Here is a 26,604-nt window from a genome sequence, read left to right as displayed (position 1 = left end):
TCCATTTCTGACATGGCAGGTGACCACTTGCCATGTTAAACTGATAAGTTGTCAGGCTGATAGACAGATTGACTATGAAGGTGAATCAGCCTCCATTTCTGACATGGCAGGTGACCACTTGCAATGTTAAACTGATATGTTGTCAGGCTGATGGATTCAAAAGTATCTGTATGGATTTCTGCAACTTTTTAAATTTACCACAGTGATACTTAGTATTGTGACAAAAATGCAAATGCAAATTCTGTGCATAAGGACTCTCCTGCAGTTTCACCATATGTTGGACATTTTTTTTTCCTACCTGCCCTAATTTCTCATGCCATACAATAATCTCATGGTGTTACAATACATATGTTAAACTGCAGTTTTCTATGTTTGCCTATTACTGTTTACAACATTCTGGTGATTTTTTTGCCATGAATTAGTCTTGTCTCATCTAAATAATTTTCCCCATAAGGTTTATTATTTGTTCAGTGTGGAATTAGTCCAGTATGGCAATGATGTGTGATCCGATTACCATACTGGATTAAAGGTCACTGTATTTCACTTTCCCACAATAATACAGTAATTTGGATGGTTCATGGGGTAAAACTCGAGTATATATATATATATATATATATATATATATATATATATATATAAAGTATATATATATATATATATAAATGTGTATATATATATATATATATATATATATATAAAATATATATATATATATATATATATATAAATATATATATATATATATATATATATATATATATATATATATATAAGTAATCCCTATAATATCCGGACATCCCCAATTACCGGACATTTTCGTCCCAGGATCCAATATTCCCAAAATGGGCCAAAAAACGCAAAAAATTCGAAAAAAATCAGACTTTTACCCACCCTTAATTTGAAGTTGGCACGCTCGGCATGAGCCAGCTGTGTTTTGGTGCGTCGTTCTGCCAACATCCGCTAGAGCACCCCTGCATCCTCCCCACTTACTGCCCGTCTCTCGTTGTGTGTGCACGCTCGTTGTCATGGCCACCCACGTGCTCGCTTTTGTGGTGGTGCCTTACCTGCTGCAGGCTCTCCTGCTGCTCTCGTGCCTCTTCTTCATGTGTGTGATGATGGCCCCGCCGCCTGAGAAGAGGAAGAGAGTGGTTTTGACTCTGGAGAAGAAGAGGGAGATATTGGACAAGGTGGATGCGGGATGATCTTCCTCACGCATCCTTCATGAATTCAACCTGGCCCGATCTACTTTGTTTGATATCAAGAGATCCCGAGACAAACTCATGCAGTACAGGGCTGACTTCTCATTGAAAAGCAAATGCAACATGGAGAGGAAGGTGATGTTTACTCCCAAGTATGCAAAGTCGACCGCTCCACGTTGATTTGGTATCAACAGCAATGTGCTGCTGGTGTGATGGTGTGTGGCATGGAGCTGAAGGCTGCTGCTGAGAAGTTAGCAATGCTTCACGATGCCCTAGACTTCAAGGCATCCGAAGGTTGGCTCTTCGCGTTCAAGTTACGACATGGCCTTACCAACCGTAAGTCTCATGGCGAAGCTTTGGACGCCAACGAGGATGGAGTAGATGAGTTTCAGCACAAGGTGAAGCGCTTGATCAACAGGGAGGGCCTCACTCTCGGTCAAGTCAACAACGCTGACGAAACTGGCTTATTCTATCACTCTTTGCCTACGAACACTCTAGCCGAGGAGACGGAGAAGCGTTTACCTGGCCGCAAGCTCTACAAGCAACGGATATCTGCTTTGTGTTGTGCCAATGCTAACGGCATGCACTGGCTCAAGCCCGTTATTGTTGGCCGTGCAAAGCAGCCTTGGTGTCTTTGTGGGGTGATGGATGTCCTTCCTATCGTCTGGTACCATTCCTTGAAGGCATGGTTCACTGCCCAGATCTTCAAAGACTGGTTCCACCACCATTTCGTCAAGGAGGCCATCCATTACCAGACAGAGAAACTGGGAATCACATGCGACCAGGTAAAGGCCCACCTTCTCCTTGACATTGCACCTGCTCACCCGTGCGACAAGGACTTGGTGACCGAGAATGGCCGCATTAGGTGCATGTTTCTGCCACCTAATACTACTGCACTCATCCAACCGATGGACCAAGGAGTGATCGTGGCAACGAAGAAGCTGTACTGACAGAAGTTCCTGGACGAGGTGATGGTTGTTCTCGAGGACAAGGACGAGCACAGGGAGGGATGGGACACTCTATGCCAGCGGACTTTGGAAAACCTTCGCCGCTACAACAGTCTGCCATCTACAACTGGGCCAGTGCATGGAAGGAAATCTCTGTCAAGACTCTAGAAAATGGTTAGTCTCGTCTGCTTCTTGGAACGGATGTGGAGCACGATTTCCTAGGTTTTGACGTGGATGACTTCCATGCACGTCTACGTGCGCATGGGGACGATGTTGATGTGGACGAAGTGCGTGAGTGGTTGGATGACGACGAGGGCGATCCTGGGTATCAGAGATTGTCTGATATCGAGATCACATCTTCAGTTGCAGGTTGAAGATTCTGACGAGGACAGCGACGATGATGCGGACTCCTCTCAGCGTGACACTACTCCAGCCATCCCCAAGCTGAGTAGTTCTGGACTACCTGGAGCACCCGGACTGCAACAGGGAGATGGGGCCCTTAGGACTTGTGGAGGAAGTGCGTGCTTTCAGGCAGCACATCATTAACCCCTTAACCGCGGGGCGTCACTTTCGTGACGCTCAGGCGCAATGGATCATACCGCGAGGTGTCACTTTTGTGATTCTGTGTTATTTTGAATTATCCCGGGCTTTCAAGTGGTGGCTTGTATCATCTGTCAGTACTGCCAATGTCCAACTAGTCAGCACTCCAAATCTCATCTGTACTCCCATCCATTGTTGACATTTTAGCAATTTTCCCCCCTTCCTGACTCCCCTCCCTACCTGCCCTCCATTACCCTGTCCTCTCACCTCCCAGGCCGCGCTGTGCTAAGCAAATCTCCCCCGGAATTTTCCACAGATTTCATCCATTGAAATAAGCCCTATGCCCTATACTTATACAAAATAATATATACCAAAAAAAAAATAAGGTAAGTGATAGTGTTATACACCAGGAATTGGCTAATTATCACCTGACAACACCTCACGTGCATTCATTCGCTACATTACCATGGTAATTTCCCCTTTGAATTATGCCTTGTAATCTATGTCTGTAATAAAAATATATATCAGAAAGGAAGGGAGAAGCCTAAGTGACATTTACATTCACCTGGAACTACCTATTTCTTTATGTATTGCCGAGATTTTCTACCAATAATTTATTAGCATGTAAGTTAGCAGCTGTCAGCCTCAGTGTCATTGTCAACCCTTGCCTTCTCAGATAAGCCGCGGCATTTAGTTCCTTCTCCTCCGCTGTGGTCAAAACATGTCGCACTCGCACACCGCCATTTCTGCCACTTCTGCGCCCATTGCAGAGGGCCCCGTGACTCTACACCCATAAAAAGTCGTGAGGGAAGCAGGAAAGGACTAAGTGACTCTGCAGTGGCACGTGAACTAGCAGAATTGTCTATGGTGATGATGGATAGTGATTTTGACCCCTCGGGTGAATCGTGTGATGAGCCGGGTGAGGAAATCGTGCCAGAAAGTGCTAGTACGAGTGCTTCAGTGTCGGAAGTTATCCCTAGCTCCAAGGGAAAGGAGCTGTTCGTGCATCAAGGGAAGGAATTTGGGAAGGGAGTGAAAAGGCGGAGTGTTAACCCCAGAACAATGGCCCCGCATGACCCAGCCCGCCATGAGTCCCGAGTTGATTCACCTCCCCGTTCCCCAAGCCCCACTTCACTCATTTCTTCCTCTTCGTCTGCTGCATTATCTCCGGAGTCTTTGTCGTTGGAGTCACCACCAGCATCAACAGTGAAGGCAGGCCGTAGAGCAGGGGTTCCCAACCTTTATTTACCCATTACCCCATTTTCCACACCTCCCTTCACTCATTACCCCTCATTGCTTATGTTTCCACAATTGCATTTTAGCTGCTTAACATTTTGATGCCTAGATTTTAGTTTGAATGTAGGACTTAATTAAAGGTTAGGCTAAAACCAAGAGAGTTATTGCAAGGAGTAATTTATTTTTATTATTAACACTGATACCAAATAAACATGACTTTAAACATTCATCTCTGAATTTTAGTATAGGTCTGAAAGTCTATCATAACTGGTATGATTTTTATTTTTATTTTATTTATTTTTTTGTTACCTCCCCCATTACCCTTCACAAAAGACCAAATTACCCCACTTGGGGTAATTTACCCCAGGTTGGGAACCCCTGCCGTAGAGGAAGAGGTAGATCCCGGACAAGTAAAAGTAAAGTTGGTACTAGAGTAAGGGCTGCTAGTGCTGTACGGCAACTCAGGGTCAGTGTGAGTGACCTTGAACGGGGTAAATCTGCCTCACAGCCACCCACCACCCTCACCCACCCTACACCGCCACGACAGGGAATCCTGGACGCCTTCGCGTGGACGGAAGGGTCAGATTTTGTGCCAGAACATTTAGTTTTTGATGAGAGCTCCTCAGGAGTACAGCCTGCCTTCACTCTTGACGATAATGCTGAGTGTGTGGACTTCCTTTTGGCCTTCCTAGATGAGAAGTCATGCAGCACATATGTGATGAGACCAACAGGTATGAATCACAACGTGCTGCAAGTGGTACAGGTGCAGCCAAGATGCAACAGTGGTCCATGCTGGGAGTGCAGGAGCTGTATGTGTTCTTTGCCCTCATGCTTCTCATGCCACACTCAAAGAAGCATGAGTTGGAAGAATACTGGTCCATGGACCCCTTACTACCCTCACCCACCTTCAATAAGTACATGGCCAGAGATCGCTTCCAGAACATCATGGGAAACCTGCACTTTGCCGACAACAATGTACCTTCCCAAACCGACCCACTCTGGAAGATCCGGGAGATTCTGAGCAGAATGAAGGATAAGTTTATGTCATTCTTTCACCCCTTTCAGAAGGTTGTCATTGACGAATCCTTGGTTTTGTTCAGAGGATGTCTTTGGTTTGTACAGTACATTCCAAGCAAACGCCATCGCTTTGGAATCAAGTTCTTTGTACTGTGCGACTGTAAGACGGGGTACATCCTTGACTTCATCATTTATTCAGCCAGCACTGTCGATCTGGATAAAACACACCCCCTTGGCTTCTCAGGCTGTGTAGTGAAAGTGCTCCTTGAAAAGTATTTTGGTGGGAATCATGTGCTGTATACAGACAACTATTACACAGCACCGAAACTTGCCAAATACCTTTCAGAGCACGGCATTGGCTCCTGCGGCACTGTCAAAAGTAATCGTGCCCACTTCCCTAAATTCACAGAGGCAGGAACCTCGCAGTGAGGAGACGTGCACCTACGCAAGTCTGAGAAGATGCTGGCAATACGGTGGCATGACAAGAGGGTCGTGCACATGCTCACCACCGTACATAAGGGGGAAATGACAGACAGTGGGAAGGTCGACTGTAGGACAGGCGAACCTGTGATGAAACCTGATGCTGTGTTAGACTACAATATCAACATGCGGCTGGTGGACAAGTCCGACATGATGATTGGTGAGACCGACTGCCTCAGGAAGAATACTAGGTGGTACAGGAAAGTTTTTCTGCATCTCATAGATATGACGATGCTGAACGCCTTCATCCTGTACAAGATGAAGGTCAAGCCACCCAAGTCCTTCTCCCCGAGGTTGTTCGCCAGGACTTGTGTTCAGCAGCTGCTGGAAAGATATGGTAGGGTGACAGCAGCAACTCCAAGGCGCCATCCAGTAACACTTCCCGACCGACTTGAGCAGAGGGCGTATATGGATCGGCACAGACTGGTGCTAATACCTGCCACAGGTAAAAGGAAGGCTGCGATCCGCAGGTGTCAGGTGTGTGCACATACCACCCGACGCACACCTGAGCACAAACGCACCTCTTGGCAGTGCGCTGAGTGCCAGGTTCCCCTCTGTGTTACCTGCTTCTTTGATTACCACAGCCAGAAGCAGTTCTAAAAGTGCAAGTGGGAAAGGAGAGTAATGTGTAAACAATGTGTAAATAGCAAGTGAAAGCAATGGATGTTCAGTACATATGATTGAACAGTGTATTATAGTTTTATCTTACTGAAAGTGACAGTGACTAACATAGTGTAAGTGAAATAGAAGGGTAAATATTGAAAATACAATAGAAGATGTAAATAGTAATGTAAGTAATTAGTAATATAAGAATATGAGTACAAATACTTTATGTTATAACAGTGAAAGTGAATCCGTGGCTCTCTACGTATTTTACTGAACGAAAAATTGAATGACTTCAGTGACAATAAACTAATACGACTGCAGGAAAGTTATGGAGAAAAACTCCAGATATATATAAGTGTGATATAGTAATAGAAATATAAAGTGTGAGGGGTTTTATGAATAATAAATGACAGAGTACCAAGAGTGAACTAGCGCAAGTGCGAAGGTCATACGCGCTCGTAATTTTCATTGCTTTCACAATGTTTTTTTTTTTGAAGTATGGATCCCAAACTACTTGAAAATCATAGAGTAGTGTTTATAGTGTTAATATCTGGCTGTGGTAATCATATTACGGGTTGTCGGGAAGTGTAAATTGGAGACTTCGTTACCCAACTTCAGAGGTCTCCACAAGTCCTACGGTAACCGACGAAGGCTCAACAAACATTCCAGGAGAAAGCTGAAGGTATGTGCCATAAGCATATTTAATTTTAATATTCTGGGACTAATAACTGATTTTTGGCAAATATTTTTTGAGAGTCTGTCGGAGCCCGAATAACCCCGCGGGAAACACAAAACATTGGTAAACATGCCCACGGTGTAGGGGTTAATCATCAAAATCGTCGTTCCTTGCGTCAATCAACCATTGACAGCTTTTTCAGGCCTGTGACCCCTGCTGTGCCCAGCACTGGCTCCACTCCATTGCCTCCCCAAGACAGGCCCTCATGCTCCGAGTCACAGCCCAGCACATCAGGCACGTTGGAGTCACCACTTGACGTGAGTTTGCGCCTCTCTTCAGAGTCGTCTGCAGTGGGTACACCATCACCACGACCCAGCGACGCACCCCTAGGTCACCCGCAAGAGCTACTCTCAGACTGTGACAGTGATTAAACGCCTAGAACTTCTCCAGTAGACCACATGGGAATTTACAGTGTTGTGCAGTGAAAAAAAAAAAACTGCATAATGTTAAGGAATTAGAATTCTGAGTGAAAAGACAAAGATTTAATTGACTTTCAATGTAACGTAAATTAACTAGAGTGTGTTATATTTGGAAAATGGTTTTATGAATGGAAAGACTTTTAAGTGCTTATTTCATTAAGGTACAATGGAGCACAAGTAAGACAAGAGTGCGTAGTGTTAAGAGAATGGAATTCTGAGTGCTAATGACTAAGTCCAGTGCAAGACTTCATGAACAGTGTACTGCAAGTGCTTCAGGAACTCCTCCTTACTGTCCGAGTCTGAGAGGAGGCGGGTTATTCATCAAGATGGCCAGGGACTTGCTGTAAGTACCCAGAATGTTTCATATTGTACCGTATTTTCCATACTGTACTTACCTCTAATACCTCATTTCACTCTTTTATGTCTCTTATTGGTGTGAATAGGGTCTTAGGTGTTATGCATGTGCAGTAGGGAGGTGTTTTTCTGAGTTAGGCTAGGTTAGGGTCCATAACTACCAGTCCAGGAGCCAGGGACTTGTTGTAAGTACCCAGATTATTTAATATTGTACAAACTCACCTCTAAAACCTCATTTTATGGGTCTTTTGCATTTATTTCAGTCGTTTAGGTCCCTAATTGGTGTGATTTGGGTCTTAACCCGCCCCGTCCCGACGACGTATGGGTACGTCACCACGATTTGCATTTGCCAGTCCCGGCGACGTACCAGTACGTCGTGCAATTGCAATGTGCATAATTTCGACAATTTTCAAATTTCGCGCTTGATTTGCGGTACGTACCCTCGCCTGACCTTCCCCTACCTGCCACCAGGCGGGGACACTCGGCGACCCCGCGCGACCCGCGCTAGCCCGCCACTCGTCCACTCACCTGGTAGCCACGGTCCTGCTCAGACATGGCTAAGAGAGGTCTCTCAGAGAGCGAAATTCAAGTCGCCCTGGACACCTTTACCGGCGACAGTGATTCCCCACTGGATGACGAGGAGATGGACAAAGATTATGTGCAGCCAGACGAGGAAGAAACCACCAGCAGTGACGAGGAAGTTCCGTCACCAAGGAAACGGCAGTACGTGACTTACCGTGCTGCTAGAGAGGGGCAGGAGGCAAAGAAGGCACGTGGTATGTCATATCCCTATCCCCAGCGTGCCTTGGAAGCCGAATTAGAGGTCGAGGACGAGGACGAGGACGGAGACGTGGGACGTGCTGCCACGTGGTATGGGCGGGAGGTGATTACGCATCGTGGCCCAGAGCGCACACCACGTCGTCTAAGCAGGTATGGGCCAAGCATTCTGTTTGGGGCGGTAGGAAGTGTAGTGGAGGGAGTGGGGAGTGAAATGGACATTCCTGGGATTAGGGAAAGTGAGAGTGAGGTGGGTGAGTCATTGCTCTCCCTACGCAGTGTGAGGCGGCAGAGTGGATCACGTGGGCCAGTGCGGGTGCGTTCCTTATCACGTGGGGTTGTGAGGGAGGGGAAGGTGGGGAGGAACCACTCCAAAGCACGTCTTATGCTCCCCAATATCCCCTAACACGTGGTCGAGCAAGGTTGCGTGAGAGCACGTGGTGTGGTAATGGAGGGGAAGGTGGGGAGGAACCACTCCCCAGCACGTCTTCTGCTCCCCAATATCAAACTATTTCATCCCCACAGCCCCCTAATGTTCCTCAAGGCCGTAAGGGTAAGGGAAAGGGAAAGGGTAAAGAGCAGAGGGAAGAGGAGTGACAGTGGGGAAGCCCTCCGTACTCCTTCTCCCCAACCTCCCCAACCAGGATCTCCTCCCCACCCAGACGAAGGCGGTGATGGGGACGAGGGATTTGTGTCGTGGGATTGGGAGGATGGGAGTGATTTTTCTCCCCTCATTCACCCCTTCACTGAGCATGGGCGATCTGGCTGCATTGCACCAGGTATTCACTGCAATTCAAGCAGGTTGGATTTTTTCCACCTTTTTTTCAGTGAGGCCTTCGTTGATCAGATCGTGCTTCAAACAAACCTGTTTGCAAGCGGCCAGCGGCTAGAAAGTGAAAGATTGGGAACAAGGAGTAGGCATTCAATGATTTATGATTACCCTGTCTCCATTCCAGAAATGTTCTTATTTTTTGCCCTTGTCCTTTTGATGGGTATAATAAGAAAAATAGAATTCCTGCTTACTGGACTAGGGACCCTGTTATGTTTACCCCCATATTTGGTCAAGTGATGAGCCGTAATCGGTTTCAACAAATTCTGAGTCGCCTCCATTTTATGATGCTAATGACCCTGCAAATACAAACAACACGGACAAAATGAGGCGAATTAGGCTGGTCTTTGATCACCTCAGGCAAACCTTTCGATCCTCATTCTATCCCTATAGAGATCTCGTCATAGAACGAGAGTCTCGTGTTGTGGAGAGGCAATATTTCATTCAGACAGTATATACCCAGCAAAAGGCACCGTTTTGGGTTCAAGATCTTTGTTATGTGTGACTGTAGGACTGGATACGTGCAAGACATAGTCTTGTACACCGGTGCACAGACAGACATAATAGAAGATCGAAGTATAGGACTTTCTGGAGCAGTGGTAAAGACGATGATACAAGACTACCTTCATCGTGGTCACGTTCTCTACCTCGACAACTGGTACACTAGCCCTCTTCTCGCTCGTTATCTTCACAGACATGAAACGGGAGTATGTGGAACCGTAAAGGTGAACCGGCGTCACATGGTCAAGGTAGGGCGGAAACTTGCAAGGAGTGAGGTTGTCTTCTTCAAAGCAAACAACATCCTTGCAACAATGTGGAACCACAACAGAGAAGTAAGCCTCTTGTCCACGGTTCACCGCCCCTTGATGCACCGTACTGATTCTGTTGATTACCATAGCGAGAGCAGGCGTCGTGTTTGGAAACCTGAATGTGTCATGGACTATAATATAAACATGCGCCTCGTGGACCAGTCAGACTCCATGATATCGACGGTAGAGTGTGCCAGGACCACGATGAAGTGGTATAAGAAACTGTTCTTTCACTTGCTAGATATCACTGCTCTGAATTGCCACCACCTTCACGCCATGACCACAGGAGTTCAGGAAACCTTTGAAGGGTTTGTGAGGGAGCTCACACGAGAAATCTTTGCAAAATATGCGGTTGAAAGGCCCCAACAGCGCCCCCGCACTGCCCTATTACCCACACTCCCCAGAGAATATCCGCCCGCCATTTCCCCACTCCTATCCCGCCCCAGCCCAACAGACCTAGGCCCCAGCGCAGGTGTCACGTGTGCAGTAATTCCCAGGTGCGACTCACGACACAGAGGAAGGACACCCGCTATGAGTGCGTGCATTGTGACGTGGGTCTGTGTATTCACCCATGTTTTAGTGAATACCACACGTTGCTGCAATTTTAGCATGGTGTGATTGCGAAAGGACGCAGAAATTATGATGTAAATGCGACAGACAGACGCTCTGTGAAAAAATCAGTCATGTGGATCGCCAAATATTAGTATAAAGTGCCTACGGGTAGAACATAAGTGCAAACATTGGGTGTAAGTATATAAATCTGCCCTAAGTTGAAACTTACATAGAGAGGGTTGTTTGATGCGATATTCTGTCGCTCAGTGCAATAAATACGACCCCTTATTATATATTTTCTATTATGTGACATTCTTACTGGTATAATATAAGTACAAATTATTGTATATGATGATGTATTTCCTAAGTCAAATATTCATAGCGTGTCTATAAAGATAAGATTTCCTGACGCCTACTCGAATGAATAAGGCACGTATTAGTCAAAATAAAAGTCAGCAAGTGATAAAGTGAATAATTAGTATATAAGTGTGTGCGTGAATTAGTATATAAGTGGGTGAGTATTATGTATGACGTAACATTCCTTGCGAGGGTATTTTCAGGCGATATTCTCACGCTCACTTGAATAAATAATGGCAGTAAGTATGTACAGTGCATTGGAGGAGTGTAAACGTGTGTAATGTAAGTGGGAAAATATAATTGGAGTGAATAAATAAAGTAGATGATGAAACACGAGTGTTTGAGATCGTGGTTGCTACGTGAATAGGCGCTAGCATATCGCTAAATGCCCTCGTAATGAATGAAAATAATTGAAAACCTTCACAGTGGTGGGTGAAAGGTTCTATGTAAATGGGAAAATAATTAGAAAGTGATAAAACAAATTGGTATGTTTAAATACGAGACATAGCGAGTGCGCTTACTAAGCTGATGTGCGCTAAACTTATGCTGCATGTCATCAAAATGAATGAAAACATCTGAAATCACTTACAAACAGTTGTAATTAGTAAATTGTCATTGAAACAGAAGTATACAAGTAGAAAAAATGATCGGTAGACTCATAACAGAAAATTAGCAGATAGCATGTTACGACTCGGACCTAACTCGCTATGCTCGCGCGATGGTACAATGCTTATTTTTCCTATATATGTGTCTGAAATCCATTATATTGTTACTGTTATTGTTTATTAGTACAAATTCAATAAATGTAGAGGTGTTGTGTGTTGTTTGTCCCATTACTCCTTACCATAGAAAACGTTTACGCATATCCAGCCCATTACAGAATACGATACCTGCGGGGGGAAACCGCACCTGTATAGACCACTTATAGACTGCAGAGACAACTTTCTTCAAGATTTTCCATAGTTTCTCGACCTAAGCGGAAGTTTCATAAGAAAAAAAATTTTTCCAAAAAGGCTCGGGACTGGGGGATGTCATAGGTGCGGAAAGGCTCGGGACGTGACGGGTTAAATAGGTACAATGCATGTCCAGAAGGAGTTGTATAGGTGTTTTTCTGAGTTAGGGTCCATAAGTACAAGTCCAGGAGGCTGGGGCCCAATATCCGGACAGGACCACTTTCCGGACGTGCCTTTGGCTCTATTACAGTACATAGGATACTGGGGGGGATTACTGTATATATATATATATATATATATATATATATATATATATATATGGAGACAGAGAAAAAAAAGTCAGTCAGTTTTATGGTTCATACAAGTTCAACTTCCTCTAACACTATGAATAAACATTGCTTAACCCAATCATTTTGTCCATTAAATATTGGATGAGATAATTTTTTTTTTTTTTTTAACCAGTTTTAAGTTTTTTTAGCTTTACGCGCTAATGTACCTTGAAGTACAGTACACTTCTACTAAACTACACCATTCTTTCCAGGGCACACAAGAAAACCTGAAGTGCTGTGGAGAGAGGAATTGGACAGCTGAAGTGTTGATTCCATGTTCTCAACAGTGAAATATGAGTCAGACCTCCATCAGAAATATGCAAGATCATTGTGGTTTGTGCTATGCTGCATAACATCTGCAAAGATGGATATATCAATATACCTGGACAGCTACCAGGACAGCTCCCTGCAGAAGACAATGGTGGTGAAGATCAGCAGGATGTCGAAGAACCACCAAATCATGTGCCTGCTGCTGTACGGTACCATGCCGTGAGGGTTTTCGCTACATGGATCAGTTTGTCAGACTTCACTTCAAGTATAGTCAATCAGGGTAAATAAAAACAATTTAACTCTGCTTCACTGATCCTGTATCAGAGCAAATGGGCAGACTGGATACCACATGGTAATGGGTACATAACAACCTAAAACATGACATATGAATGAAAGTTCTGCAACCAGTCAGAGTTGAGATTTCAAAGAATATGTAGATTTTTTTTTTTTTTTTTTTACCCCAGTGAATGGGGAAAATGATAACTGCTCTTGGGGTAAAAAAATATATGTATAAAAATTCTGAAACTAATGGAAATACAGCTTTCAAAAACTCATGAATTTTCCTTGTTTGTGTACAGCACATTTATACATAACCTATAATTTAAAAAAAAAAAAAAAAAAAATACTGCATACATTCTGAATACAGATACATGATTTCAGTTACCAACCAAGGCTTTACCTCTGCCAACGAAGTTGAAGGTTATGTATTCACCTGTATTTGTGTGTTTCTTTTTTGTTTGTCCACACAATGTCTCCAAAAGTTCTCATATGAATTTCAATAAAATTTTGTGGAAGAGTGGGCCATGGGCCAAAAAAGATATGATTAAATTTGGGGGCAGATCCAGATCCAGATCAGGATCCTGCAATTGCACTGACAGAGGTATGTGCTCTCTGACTGCCTTCTTCTCCTTTATATATACTGGTATCTTACTTGTTTGGACTGAACCATGCAAACTTCACATTCTTCTAGTGTTTTGCCTTTTAGAAGGAAATCCAAACTAAACTACATTTTTGAAACATTCATGAACTTTTGCTCCTTCAGAAAAATAACTGTATTGCTTTCCATGAAGTTTATCTTCATTGTGAAGCTTTGTTGGACCTCACACTGCTGTTTTGTTGTATTTTTTTGCTTTGTTGTTTATTAGTTGCAATAAAAAACAGAGGTTTTTCATTACCCCTTGGGGGAAGGGGGGGTCTGTACCTGGGTTAAAAAAAAAAAAAAAAAAAAAAAAAAAACATACTGGAGTTACAAAAGCAGGCAAGTCCTGTCTTTTGGTCTGGCTCTTAAGGGCAGCTGTCGCTGATCTCCTGACAGCAGAATGAATGCAGTGCATTCAAAGCACCTGAAATGGCATTACTTAAAGAAAAAATGCCAAAAAAGTTAAATAAGCAGAAAAAAAAAAAAAATTTCATTTGATCATAATCATTGTTGGGCAAATCTGCATACACATAATATGGAGTATAGGTAGGCCTATCAGCACATCAAAAACTAGAAAAATTAGACAACAGTTAAAGATTGGCAGGGCTGTGTTACTTTTTATCCCAACTTGTCCAGTGTTTTTATTTACCCCGATTGACGTGTTGCATACAAATAAAATCCATCCCAGATTTTTTTTTTTTTTTTTTTTTTATACTGACAACATTATTCATTTGTATTTTGTATGGAACACTTGCCATGTCATTTCATAATACCTATTATAAATTGTAACTACTCCCACTTATATAATGTTACAATTTGTGAATCCAAGATTTTACAGCTTTGGTTGTATTGGTACTTTAGTGTCATACTATTTCTCTTTGTCTTGTGATATGAAGTACAAAAATGTTACTCTTGTTCCATGAATGATGAGAGGCTGCTACAGTGTACTAGTACATAAAAATAAGATTGAACTATATCCCTTTCTGTGTACTTTCCCCCAAATCCATTAGCTAATCTCCATGATGGGAACCAGTTGTTGTAGGGTACAGTATTTCTTCTTAAGATCTGAAAGGTCATAAAAATATTTTTATTCTTTATTTCTTTTAAGGAGAAGCAATATTTACTATGCTGGGTGGTAACTATATAACTAAATTTTGGCACCTGGTGGTTTAGTAGGTAATTATTGCACTCCAATCGGATTGAGCCGGTGAAGGTTTATATCCAAGGGATGGTTGGGGTTTATTTGCACCTGTAATGCCACTAAGGGATGAGTGAGGCTGGTCACCCTCATCTTAAATGTCGGGACCAACTGCCTAGCCCTGGGCTCATGGGGCAATGTAGGATTGGATGATGGATGGATGGCAATTAATAACTGTAATAATCGAGTTTAGCTTGACTGGCCTCCTGTTTCTTCTTAGAGGCTTGTATCTGTTGTTCTAGTAGGGTTAATTCAAGCTTTCGCTTCTTCTTAAGTGTCGGGCTTCGGCTTCATCGACCAGCAGTACAGTCTGGCAGGTCTCTGCGGTGGCCTCAGACGCTGGCAGACTTGCATCGGTTGGTGGAGCAGTTTCCACAGCACCTGCCAGCTTGCTAAGATGGTGCTGCCCCAGCCTGTTGTCGCTGACAAGATAAAAAATAATGAGCCACTATTTTCACGTAATTTTTTCTTTCTATTCTATTGCCAGACGCCTCAATCCCGTTTGGGGTGGCCACAAACAAATCGCCTCCACGTCAACCTGTCCCCCGCCATTTCACTGCCCTGCTCCCAACTCACACCCCCCTCTCTCATATACCTCTCCACCCCATCCCTCCATCTCATCCTCAGCCTCCCCCTCCCTCTTCCCCCCTCCACCTCACTCACATACACTCTCTTCATCAGTCTCTCACCCTCCATCCTCTCCACATGGCCAAACCATCTCAGTGTGTTCCTCATAACGCTTCCTATCACATCCACATCCACACCATAACGCTCCTTTATATCCTCATTCGTCAGCCTGTCTCTCCATGTGACTCCACAGGCTCCTCTTAAATAACTCATTTCCACTGCTCTCACTCTTCACTTGTGTCCTTCCAACAACGTCCAAGCTTCACTTCCATACGTTAGAGTTGGTATCACAATACTGTCATGTAGTAACTTTTTCACTTCCATGCTCACTTCCCTGTTTCTTATCACTGCTTTCAAAGTACCACCAACCTTTCTTCCCTGCTGTACCCTTTCAAGCACTTCACCCTCCAAACCTCCATCCTTACTCATCACACTACCCAAGTAATTAAACGTACTCACATTTTCCAATTCCTCACCATCCAACCTCGCTGTACATTCACTGACTTCGCCTCTCTCAAAGACCATCACTTTACTCTTCCCTACATTCACCTTTAGATTCCGTTTCTTACACACTCTCACAAACTCATCCACCAAACCTTGCACTCCCCTTCGTCTTCACTCAAAAACAGTATCATCTGCAAACAACGGTACAGGGAGTTTCCAAACACTATCCTCTCTCACCAGGGCCACTCCAACATCCACTACCCTACCTTGTACCTCTTTTATTACCCCATCCATGTACAGATTGAACAACCATGGAGACATGACACATCCCTGTTTCAACCCAACCTTCAAAGAGAAAAATTCACATAGTTCACAATCCACACGCACTGCAGCCGTAGCACCATCATACATACACTTCACAGCATTCAACAACTTCCCATCTACTCCATATATTCTTAATACTTTCCACAATCCTTGTTTATCCACCCTGTCATATGCTTTCTCCAAATCCATGAAAGTCGCATACAACTTCTTTCCCTTCTCTAGAAACTTTTCCACTAAAGATCTAAGAATGAATATCTGATCTACACAACCTCTTCCCTTCCTAAAGCCTCCCTGTTCTTCTCCAACTAACTCTTCTGTTCTTTATCTAACTCTGTCAATACGTATCCTACCATACACTTTTCCTATTATACTAAGAAGACAAATGCCCCTTTGATTACCACACACTTCTTTTTCCCCTCTTCCTTTGTACAAGGGAATAATTATACCTGACTTCCAATCCTCCGGGACTCTACCTTCCTCCCAGGCCAATCTGCACATCTTCCACATCCATTCTACTACTATCTCTCTCCCATGCTTCACACACTCCATCAATTCCTGGGGCTTTCCCCAATTTAACTTTCTTTATTGCTTCCACAACTATCCTACTGATTTCTTCCTGTCTTCTCACCTCCCTCCTTCTCCCAGCCATTCCCCAGCCACTTATACTCGCATTACTTCCATCCTCTATGTTCAACAATTCCTTAAAGTGTTCTCTCCATTTGCTCACTTTTTCTCCCTTCTCCACTAGTAATCTACCATTTTTATCTTTCACTCCCCTGCTAACCTCACGTCCACCCTGTCTTATTCTCTTCACCTGTTTCCAGAACATTTTCTTACAGTCCCTCCACTTTACACTCAAATTCCTTCCAAATTCCTCATCCACTCTCTTCTTACTCTCTCTTACTAATCTTTTCACCTCTTTCTTTCTTTCCACATATAACTCTCTCTTCCGCCTCTCAACTTCTTCCACGCCCCTATTTTTCATCCATTCATTGTATGCTTTCTTCTTTTGTGCCACAGCCTGTCTCACCTCTTCAGTCCACCACGCTGTTCCTTGCACCCCCCTCTGTCTTGTCTTCCTCCCACACACCACATCACATGCTGCACGTATTTCTTCTGTTAATATCCTGCACACACCTTCCACGTCCCCCATGTGCTCCAATTCGTATTTGCCCAATCGTTCCTCCACTTCTCTCTTATACTCTGCCTTTTTCTCATCCTCTTGTAACCTTTCCACTCTCCTTGCAACTACTCCTTCCTCTCGTCTTTCCCTTCTTCTATTCCTCCATCTTACTTGGATCCTAATTCTGGCCACCACCAAGTAGTGGTCAGAAAGTCCACTCCCCCAACCTCTATAAGCTCTTGCATCCATTACACATCTTCGCATCCTTTCATCCACACACACATAATCAATCATTGCCTTCCTTTCATTCAGTTCATCACCCACCCTTCTCATCACTCGCCATGTATACCTGTGGATCATTTTATGCCTGAAGAGGGTATTGGCTATCACCACCCCCCTCCCAGCAAAAATGTCCACTAATGCACTGCCATTCTCGTCTATCTCAGCAGGCACACCCCACTCACCAACTATTCCATCCACCTTCACATTCCCTACTTTACCATTCATATCATTGATCAAAAACACTCTCTCATTCCTTTCAAACTTTTCCATGCACACTTCCACATATGTCCAGAACTCTTCTCTCACTCTGCTAGCACGATCTTGCGTTGGCACATACACAGACAATCGCCCACATTTGTAGTCCAACTTTCAATCTTACCCACACAATCCTTGACCCAACTGATCCATACTCTCTTATGCTCTTCTTCTGCCTTTTACTCACAACTATACATACTCCTTCCTTTGCCCTCTCATTCTCACCTACTCCTGCACATATACCCCATCCATATTCCCATTCTCTCACACTTTCTCCTCTCCATTTTGTTTCAGTTATTCCACATACATCCACTTTCGCACCCTCAAGCACCTGGACAATCTTTCTCTCTTTCACCTCATCATTCACTCCTCTTACATTCCATGTAGCCATTACCAAGTCCTCTCTCCGGTCATGGGTCGTCATCGTTAGGTCAGTCCTTGTCCGAAGCTTCTTGTTTGTTTTTTTAGTTAGTTGTTTTCCGGGGAAGGGTACTAACCCTCCGCCAACCCTTTTAGTCGCCTTTTACGACAAGCAGGGATACTGAGGGAGTATTCTTGAAAAAAAACCCTACCCCCAGGGGGGGTACAACTTTTGGTATATTTCCACCTACTTCCTGCATTTTCGTATGAGTTACTATGTTAATCTAACGGTATTAAAATGGACATAAAAAAGATGTAGAATGAATAGATATTTCATGAAGCACACACTAGAAGGAAACATTAAATGATGGTGCTCAAATATCTCTGTCTATCTATCTATTGCCAGATGCCATAATCCCATACAGGGTGGCCATTTGACTCTGAGTTATTTGTTTTACAAATATGAGTAATGAATTATGGAAGAGGATATGAATGATCAAGGGTTATAATACAGGAATCTAAAACATATAACTAAACAGGCGTTAACTGAATGGTATGAGTGGGAAATAAAATACTGTGGACATAAAAAAAAATATATATATATTGCCAGACGCCTTAATCCCGTAAGAGGTGGCCACAAACAAATCGCCTCCATGTCGCCCTGTCCCCCTGCCCTGTTCCCAGCTTACACCCCCCCTCTCTCATATACCTCTCCATTCCATCCCTCCATCTCATCCTTGGCCTCACCCTCCCGACCTCACTCACACACACTCTCCTCACCAGTCTCCCACTCTACATCCTCTCCACATAGCCAAACCACCTCATTGTGTTTCTCCTAACACTTCCTATCACATCCACATCCACACCACAACACTCCTTCACATCCTCACTTGTCAGTCTGTCTCTCCATGTGACTCCACAGGCTCCTCTCCAATAACTCATTTCCACTGCTCTCACTCTTGACTTCTGTCCCTCCAACTCCAAGTTTCACTTCCATACATTAGAGTTGGTATCACAATACCAAGTCCTTTGTCTGGCAGGGTCACTGGAGCATGGACCTCGTTAATATCCAACTGGTCCCAAGTCCCCTTCACGGTCTACCTATCTATCTATTGCCAGACGCCTCAATCCCGTTTGGGGTGGCCACAAACAAATCGCCTCCAAGTCGCCCTGTCCCCAGACATTTCACTGCCCTGCTCCCAACTCACACCCTCCTCTCTCATATACCTCTCCACCCCATCCCTCCATCTCATCCTCGGCCTCCCCCTCCCTCTTCCCCCCTCCACCTCACTCACATACACTTTCTTCGTCAGTCTTTCACCCTCCATCCTCTCCACATGGCCAAACCACCTCAGTGTGTTCTTCATAACGCTTCCTATCACATCCACATCCACACCACAATGCTTCTTTATATCCTCATTTGTCAGCCTGTCTCTCCATGTGACTCCACAAGCTCCTCTTAAATAACTCATTTCCACTGCTCTCACTCTTGACTTGTGTCCTTCCAACAATATCCAAGCTTCACTTCCGTACATTAGAGTTGGTATCACAATACTGTCATGTAGTAACTTTTTCACTTCCATGCTCACTTCCCTGTTTCTTATCACTGTTTTCAAAGAACCAGCAACCTTTCTTCCCTGCTGTATCCTTTCAAGCACTTCACCCTCCAAACCTCCATCCTTACTCATCACACTACCCAAGTACTTAAACGTACTCACATTTTCCAATTCCTCACCATCCAACCTCGCCGTACATTCACTGACTTCACCTCTCTCAAAGACCATCACTTTGCTCTTCTCTACATTCACCTTTAGATTCCATTTCTTACACACTCTCCCAAACTCATCCACCAAGCCTTGCAGCTCCCCTTCATCTTCACGCAACAACACAGTATCATCTGCAAACAACAGTACAGGGAGTTTCCAAACACTATCCTCTCTCACCAGGGCCACTCCAACATCCACTACCCTACCTTGGTAGGGTGACATTGTTAAAACCAAGTATTTTTGCGATGATTTCATCGAGGTCACTGAGGGGAGGCAGGGCAGGACCACAACCTGCAATAGGGGGCAAATTGCCAATGATTAATTTGTCCATTACTTGTAGCTGAAGAATTATTTGGGAGGACAGCTAGTATTCAATAAACCAGAAAATAATCTGAAAATAATAAGTTACACTTAACCTTCGGCTATCACTCCCAATTGGTCCCGCTATGGCTGCGCTATAGCCGAAACCGTGATAGCCGAACTGAAGAACTTATGGTAATAATTCTAACTGGTGCCATGACCTCAATATTTACCCCTAAGATACCTTTTTTGTACCACATATTTATATATAATAGTCTAAAAATGAGCATGTTTTAACAAGTGGGTTGGTGGAGGGTTAGTGCCCCTCCCTGTAAAACAAATAACTCCGAGTCAAATGGCCACCCCTTATGGGATTATGGCATCTGGCAATAGATAGATAGATCATGATTCTTATAAATACCCCTCACAGTTGATTCATTGATGTTATGTTTCTTCCCCACACTTCGCTTGGTCTCACCATTCTCTATAAGTTTCACATTTCCAGCTTATCTGCATAACTTAGGTTCTTCCTCTTCTTTATTTCCCTGCCAGGTGCCGCAGCATTATGTTGGGTGATGGTAGGGGGATGAGGAGGGGGTATGTTGGCCATGGTCATATCATAAAAAAGGTTATTGTTCTTGCTATCACTGTTCACGGTCTGAGGGCGCGCACTTGAATGGTTTGGCAGGCAAGAGACTCGGTCAGGCGGCCAATCAGCACTTGGCTGGTGCTGACGTCACACGACCAATCATGGAGTGAAGCTTTTGTTGGCTGGGCGAAGCACTGGAGCCTGGCCTTTTTTAAATTTTCGAACATTTGCGGTGCGCGATAGCAGGCATTTAGTGCATGATAAAGGTATTTGGGTAGTTTTTTATATAGGCATGATAGCAAGATATGCTATAGCGGAACCCATGATAGCCGAGGGTTGAGTGTACATGGTTGGCCCTACTTGCACTTTGAGCTAGGTCAACTGGTATTACACTATCTCAACTGCACACCTTTTTTCCTACGAAACTTCCATCAGAACTTAGTAATACCTCAAGTACAAGGAGTTCTGTTTATTTTGTCTAACTGCAATTTGTTATTTATTTTTTTGAAGCACTTCCTTGTATTAGTTAAATTTTATTGAACTGTGGTAACAAGCCATATCAACAAGAATGTTGGTAAAGGTATGCTTTCTTGGAAGGAGTAGAAGGACCTTACCAATGAAATTCATATTCCTCCAGCTTGTTTTGTTTTGTTTTTCTGATCAGGGCTATATATAACCTTTTTCTGCTGCTTCTACTGCTTAAACCTTTACCTTACCAAGAATGTTTTTACATGGTCTAACTGTAACAATTCAATGGATGAATAAAGCCACAACAATACTCAGCTAGTATGATTAAATTTGTGAAACTAATAGGGATGCTTTCACTGTATGCAGTACTTTAAGAACTGGACAAGAATTATAAAAAAAAAAAAAAGGAAAAAGGAACTTATGGACTCGGTACAGTCAAGCAATAAGCTCTTCGCAAACGATGCCAAGCTCTACAGAAGAATCAGAAACCCAGCAGATGGAGAGATTCTTCAGGAGGACATCACCAGACTACAGGAGTGGAGCAGAAAATGGCTTCTAAATTTCAGTGAGGAGAAGTGCAAGGTCATGCATCTTGGGAGAGGAAATCCAGAGTACCAGTACCATATGGGTGACGCTCCACTAACCACCACAGAGGAGAAGGACCTAGGTGTATACGTTACCCCCAACCTGAAGCCAACAGTACAAGTTGCCAAGGCAGCAGCCAATGCAAACTCCATGGTGGGACTCTTAAGAAAAACTTACACATTCCTGGATGCAGAGATATTTCTCCCGTTGTACAAATCTTTGATCAGGCCCCGGATGGAATACAGTGTCCAAGCATGGTCACCACACGCCCGTCGAGACATTAACAAGCTCGAACAAGTACAACGGAGAGCCACTAAACTAGTCCCGGAGCTATCCGAACTGTCCTACGGGGAAAGGCTGGCCCGTCTTGGCCTCACCACACTGGAGGAAAGGAGGATACGTGGTGACATGATTCAGACATACAAGGTACTCCACGGTATTGATGCAGTTAAAGGTGGAAATTTTCTTCAACTTGCATTAAGAGACAACCAACCAAACACCAGAGGACACAGCCTGAAGCTAGTCAAACTCAGGCACAGAACCACACGGAGGACAAAAATTTTTAATGCAAGAGTAGTGAACCATTGGAATAGTCTCCCAGATGAAGTAGTCACGAGCCAGAGTGTGAATGCTTTTAAAAATTCGTATGACAAGTATGTTGACACTGTAAAACAGAGAAGAGGCGCGTTTTATGAGCACTGACTCCTATGCCTCTTAACTATCACTAAAGGTAAGCAATCACTAAAGGTAAGCAATGGAGGCTGGTCCTTACCTGTTGCAACCAGTCCTTCACTGTACATTGCAATTCGGGCTCTTGCCTCAGCCTGCACAGTCTGCCACCATTTCCGGCACTCCTTTATGCTTCTGTCTGTGCCTGGGTATACGGAATTAAGATTGTCACATATGCTTTTCCAAGCGTCCTGCCAGGCACGATGTGTGTACTCCCCGCTGAAACGAACCTCCCTTTTAGGTTTTTTACATTATCCATGAGTAGTCGTGCTAACAGCAGTATGCTGTCCGGTGTGCAATTTTGTTTTCGGTAATGTTTCTCCTTTTCTTGCCATCTCTGCTGGGTTGTATTGGCTTCCATTGTATCTTTTGCTCTACTCCCCGAATCGCACACAAGAGTGACCACTTCTTCTTCTTCTTAGGTTGAGGGTAGTTAAGCAGTGTAGCTTAGACACCCTCCACAGGTGGAGGTGGTACTATCACGATCCAAAGTTTCATTACCCCCCTGAGTGGAGGAAGGTCGAAGCCAAGGTTGAAGAAATGACGGGCCACCGAACACAGGCCAGTTCATGATGGAGGGGTTCACCAACCTGAAGCTTAGGATAATAAGAATCACCCGGATGAAACACACGAGCCTATTTATGAATCACGGTATCATGAACCATTATTAGTCTTGTATACTGGCAGTGTCCGATCCTCTGATCTTGCTACAACCTTGGCTTCGACCTTCTTCCACTCAGGGGTGTAAAGAAACTTTGGATCGTGATAGTACACCAAGAAGTGGGGCCTTGCAGGGATGACCATGAACTAGTGATCGGTTGAGATCTGGAAAAAGCAGTGGAGACTCATGTCACTAACAGGGATTAAAGGCGTCGAATTTGACCCGTGATGCGGAGGAACTGTTTCATGCTGCGTAGCACCTTGGTCTTGAGGTCCTCTGGTAGCCCGACACCAGCTAGCAGAATGGGGAGCGTGAAGTCATACACACCACAGGCGATCAAGGCTGAACGGAAAAAGGTTCTAGAAGAATATCGGGCACCGAAAGACGAAGTGGAGGATGGTCTCTTCTGTGTCACCACACCATGGGCACGAAGGAGTAGGGGAGAGGCCTATCCTGTGCAGGTGTGCATTGAGTGCAGTGTGACCAAGCCGTAGTCGAACCAATGCGGTGTCCAGGTCGCGGCTGGGGGAGCGAACCCAAGGTTGTGGGGCAGAGGAGGAACGGTATGCCGAGAGTGTGGTGTTGCGGAGTAGGTCAGGGATAGCAGAATTCCATAAGTTGAAGAGGGTGCTAAAGGTGTGTGATGAGAGGGAGGAAAAGTCAAGAGGATAGGATTGAATATCTGTTATGTCATGTGCCAGTGTGGCTGCAGCATCAACTACGGTGTTTCCATGGATGCCTGTGTGGGACGGGACCCACTGAAAATGTAAATATAACCTTGTTCATGGAGAAAGAGAAGAACAGAGTGACAGTTGAAGACTAGTTTGCGATGAGAGGATGGACGCCTGGAGCACAAAAGGGCTAGGGAAGACTGGGAATCGGAAAAAATGACAACTACCTGGGGTGGAAATGTCTCTCTGATAAACTCCAAGGCGCCCCAGGATGGCATAAAGCTCGGCAGCAAGGATAGGATGAAGCCCGTCTAGTTTCCAAGTTTTACACAGAGAAAGGCAAGGGATAAAGATTGCTGCCGTCGTGGAGGGTGGTAAGGGGACATGAGAGCCATCTGTAAAAATCTGAATAAAGTTAGCGTATCGGAGGGACACTAGTTCACCAAAGAGGGGTAGGGCATTGGGACAGTCAGTGGACTTAGTAAACGGAACATGGAGGTGTAAGTGAAAAAAGGAGGGAAGTGGGAACCAAGGGGGAACTGGAGAGACAGGAGACATGGGGAAAGGATGAGGCAGAGGCAAGGACAATCGGCAAAAGGATTGCAAAGCACGGATGAGGAATGGAACACGGGAACGTAGAGGCTAGGATGGATCATCATGGGTGATACTAGGATGGGCATATAGTATAGCCAAGGGATGGGAAGGGGAAGAGGAGAGACTTCTATATAGGAATGAGCGTCTTGGAACACTCGCCATCACTCCAGGGGCAACACATTTGCCTCTGCATGAACTGCAACGGCCGGCGAAGAACAGAGTGCTCCAAGTGCTGTCCGGAGGGCAGAGTTTTGAATTGTGTCAAGCTTACATAAAAGGGAGGGGGATGCGGATCCATATATGGTACAGCCATAGTCCAGTTTGCTCCTAATATATGTTCGGTAAAACTTCAACAGGATTTCCCAGGAGGCGCCCCATCGGAAGCCAGTTAAGCATTTCATGAGGGAAAGGCGCTTCATAAAGGAGACCCGTAAATAATCAATGTGTGCCTTCCAAGTCAAAACTGGGCCATCAAGTCGGAGCCCCAGGATAGTATGGTGACGCCTGAGAGGGACCGGGGTGTCATGAATATGAATAGTTGGCAGAGAGGGTAGTGCACGTCTAAGGGTGAAAAACATTAGAACACTCTTGTCTACATTAACGCTGAATCCCCAATTCGCAAACCAGGTTAGTAGGGTCTTAATCCCCGACTGGAGACAGTCCTGCGCCTCTAGCAGAGTGGATGCTGAGCTGAAGAGGGTTAAGTCATCTGCATATACTAGGAGGTGCCTGGAGGACGGGGAAGCGTGGACAACATGTTAAAGAGGAAGGGACTCAAGACCGACCCCTGAGGTACCCCTCTACGAACCGGGAACGAAGAAGATGTTATCTCCCCAAGGGAAACTGAGAAGGTTCTACCTGAGAGGAAACTACGGAACCAAGTCAGAGGCTTCCCCACTATCCCCACTCTCGATAAATTATAGAGGATCCCCTCATGGGAAGCAGAATCGAAGGCCCCCGCCAGGTCGATAAAAAGAACCAACATAACTTGTTTACTTCTATATGTAACATGGAAGAAATGCTCAAGTTGATGTAGGACATCCAGAGTGCCACGTCCTGGCCGGAAGCCACATTGCTCCTCCAGGAGAAGACCCTGTTTCTCTGCCCATCAATGTAACCTATTACTTACCACCCGTTCCATGAGTTTTCCAAGGCAGGAGAGAAGTGCTATTGGCCTGTAGCTACTAAGCAGGGTGGGGTCTTTCCCTGGCTTTGGAAACGGGAGAATGGAGGCATGTTTCCATGCCGTGGGAAAGACCCCCATCTGCCAGCTGTCGTTTAGCAGCTTTAGGAGATCATATCCCACAGAGGGAAGGTGGGTCAGGAATTCATACGGTATAGTATCCGGTCCAGCAGCTTTGCGTGGGGGCAGTGCACGGATTGCGACTGTCAAACTCATGGGAAGTGATAGGGGACGACAACTCCGTGGGGGAGGGCTCTGCTTCAGCTACCTCAACCACATGCATGACCCGGGGCAAGTCAGGGAGGGGAGCAGGGATACTAATAGACATGCTGTAATGTCGTGCAAGTGCATCAGCTTTCCCTGTGGCAGTAAGTAGATCTACACCATCTAGAGTTAGTGCATATGAGAAGGAGGTCAGCTTACCCTTCATGGCCCGCAAAAAACGCCAGGTGCGAGTGGAGGAGGTGGAAAATGATAGCAAGGCTACAAAAGTTGCCCAAGCTTTTCGTTTTGCGGCTGTGACGGTACGAATGCATTCCGCATTTAGCTGACGATACTGAATCCTGTTGCCCTCAGATAGGCAGGTCTGCCATGCGCACCAAGCCCGGCGCTTCGCTAACACCACCCGGTGACACTCCTCTGTCCACCAAGGGACACCGCACCGTGGCGTCTGACGGGAAGTGACTAGCGAAAATGTATTCTTGCCTGCCGCTATCAACCAGTCTGAGAAAGCACCCACAGCAATATTTAAGGGAGAATGAAGCACTGACGGAGAGTCCGTCAAGTTTGCAGAAAACTTCGTCCAACCACCATCCCACAGACGCCAACGAGGGCTCGTGGGAATCGAGGTGGAAACCGACATGTCAGGGAAGTGGATTATCAGTGGGAGATGATCGCTACCCATAAAGGGTCCCACGGTAAACTCCGCCCCATGAAAGTAAACATCCCCTATGCACAGGTCTAACACTGAACCCACTCCTGTGTGTGGATCGTAACGGGTCTTGAGGCCCGTCGGGGAGAGAAGAGTGTATCTGTCCGACTGTAGCAGGTAAGAAAACAGGGATGAACCGGAGGCATTGATAGAGCTACGAGGGAGGTCAGGTTCCCACAGGGAGT

The 26,604-nt window shown here is 44.9% G+C and overlaps 1 protein-coding gene across 1 annotated transcript; it reads left to right on the top strand.

Annotated features, from left to right (window-relative positions):
- The first annotated feature begins 21,485 nt into the window (after positions 1–21,485).
- Positions 21,486–22,352, top strand: LOC145409607 (uncharacterized). The gene has a single exon (XM_080279959.1). The coding sequence runs from the start codon at positions 21,486–21,488 to the stop codon at positions 22,350–22,352; it is 867 nt and encodes a 288-aa protein (XP_080136085.1).
- Positions 22,353–26,604: the final 4,252 nt, after the last annotated feature.

Source organism: Coenobita brevimanus, chromosome 82, assembly GCF_032717465.1.
Source record: "Coenobita brevimanus isolate Jiangsu-jjx chromosome 82, ASM3271746v2, whole genome shotgun sequence".
Lineage (NCBI taxonomy): Eukaryota > Metazoa > Arthropoda > Malacostraca > Decapoda > Coenobitidae > Coenobita > Coenobita brevimanus.
Note: the sequence above shows the minus strand (reverse complement) of the source record. Positions and strands in the feature narration are given on the sequence as shown.

What these genes read in the sequence shown, in the direction of transcription:
- LOC145409607 (XM_080279959.1), top strand. Translation starts at nt 21,486, where the DNA reads ATGGACTCGGTACAGTCAAGCAATAAGCTCTTCGCAAACGATGCCAAG.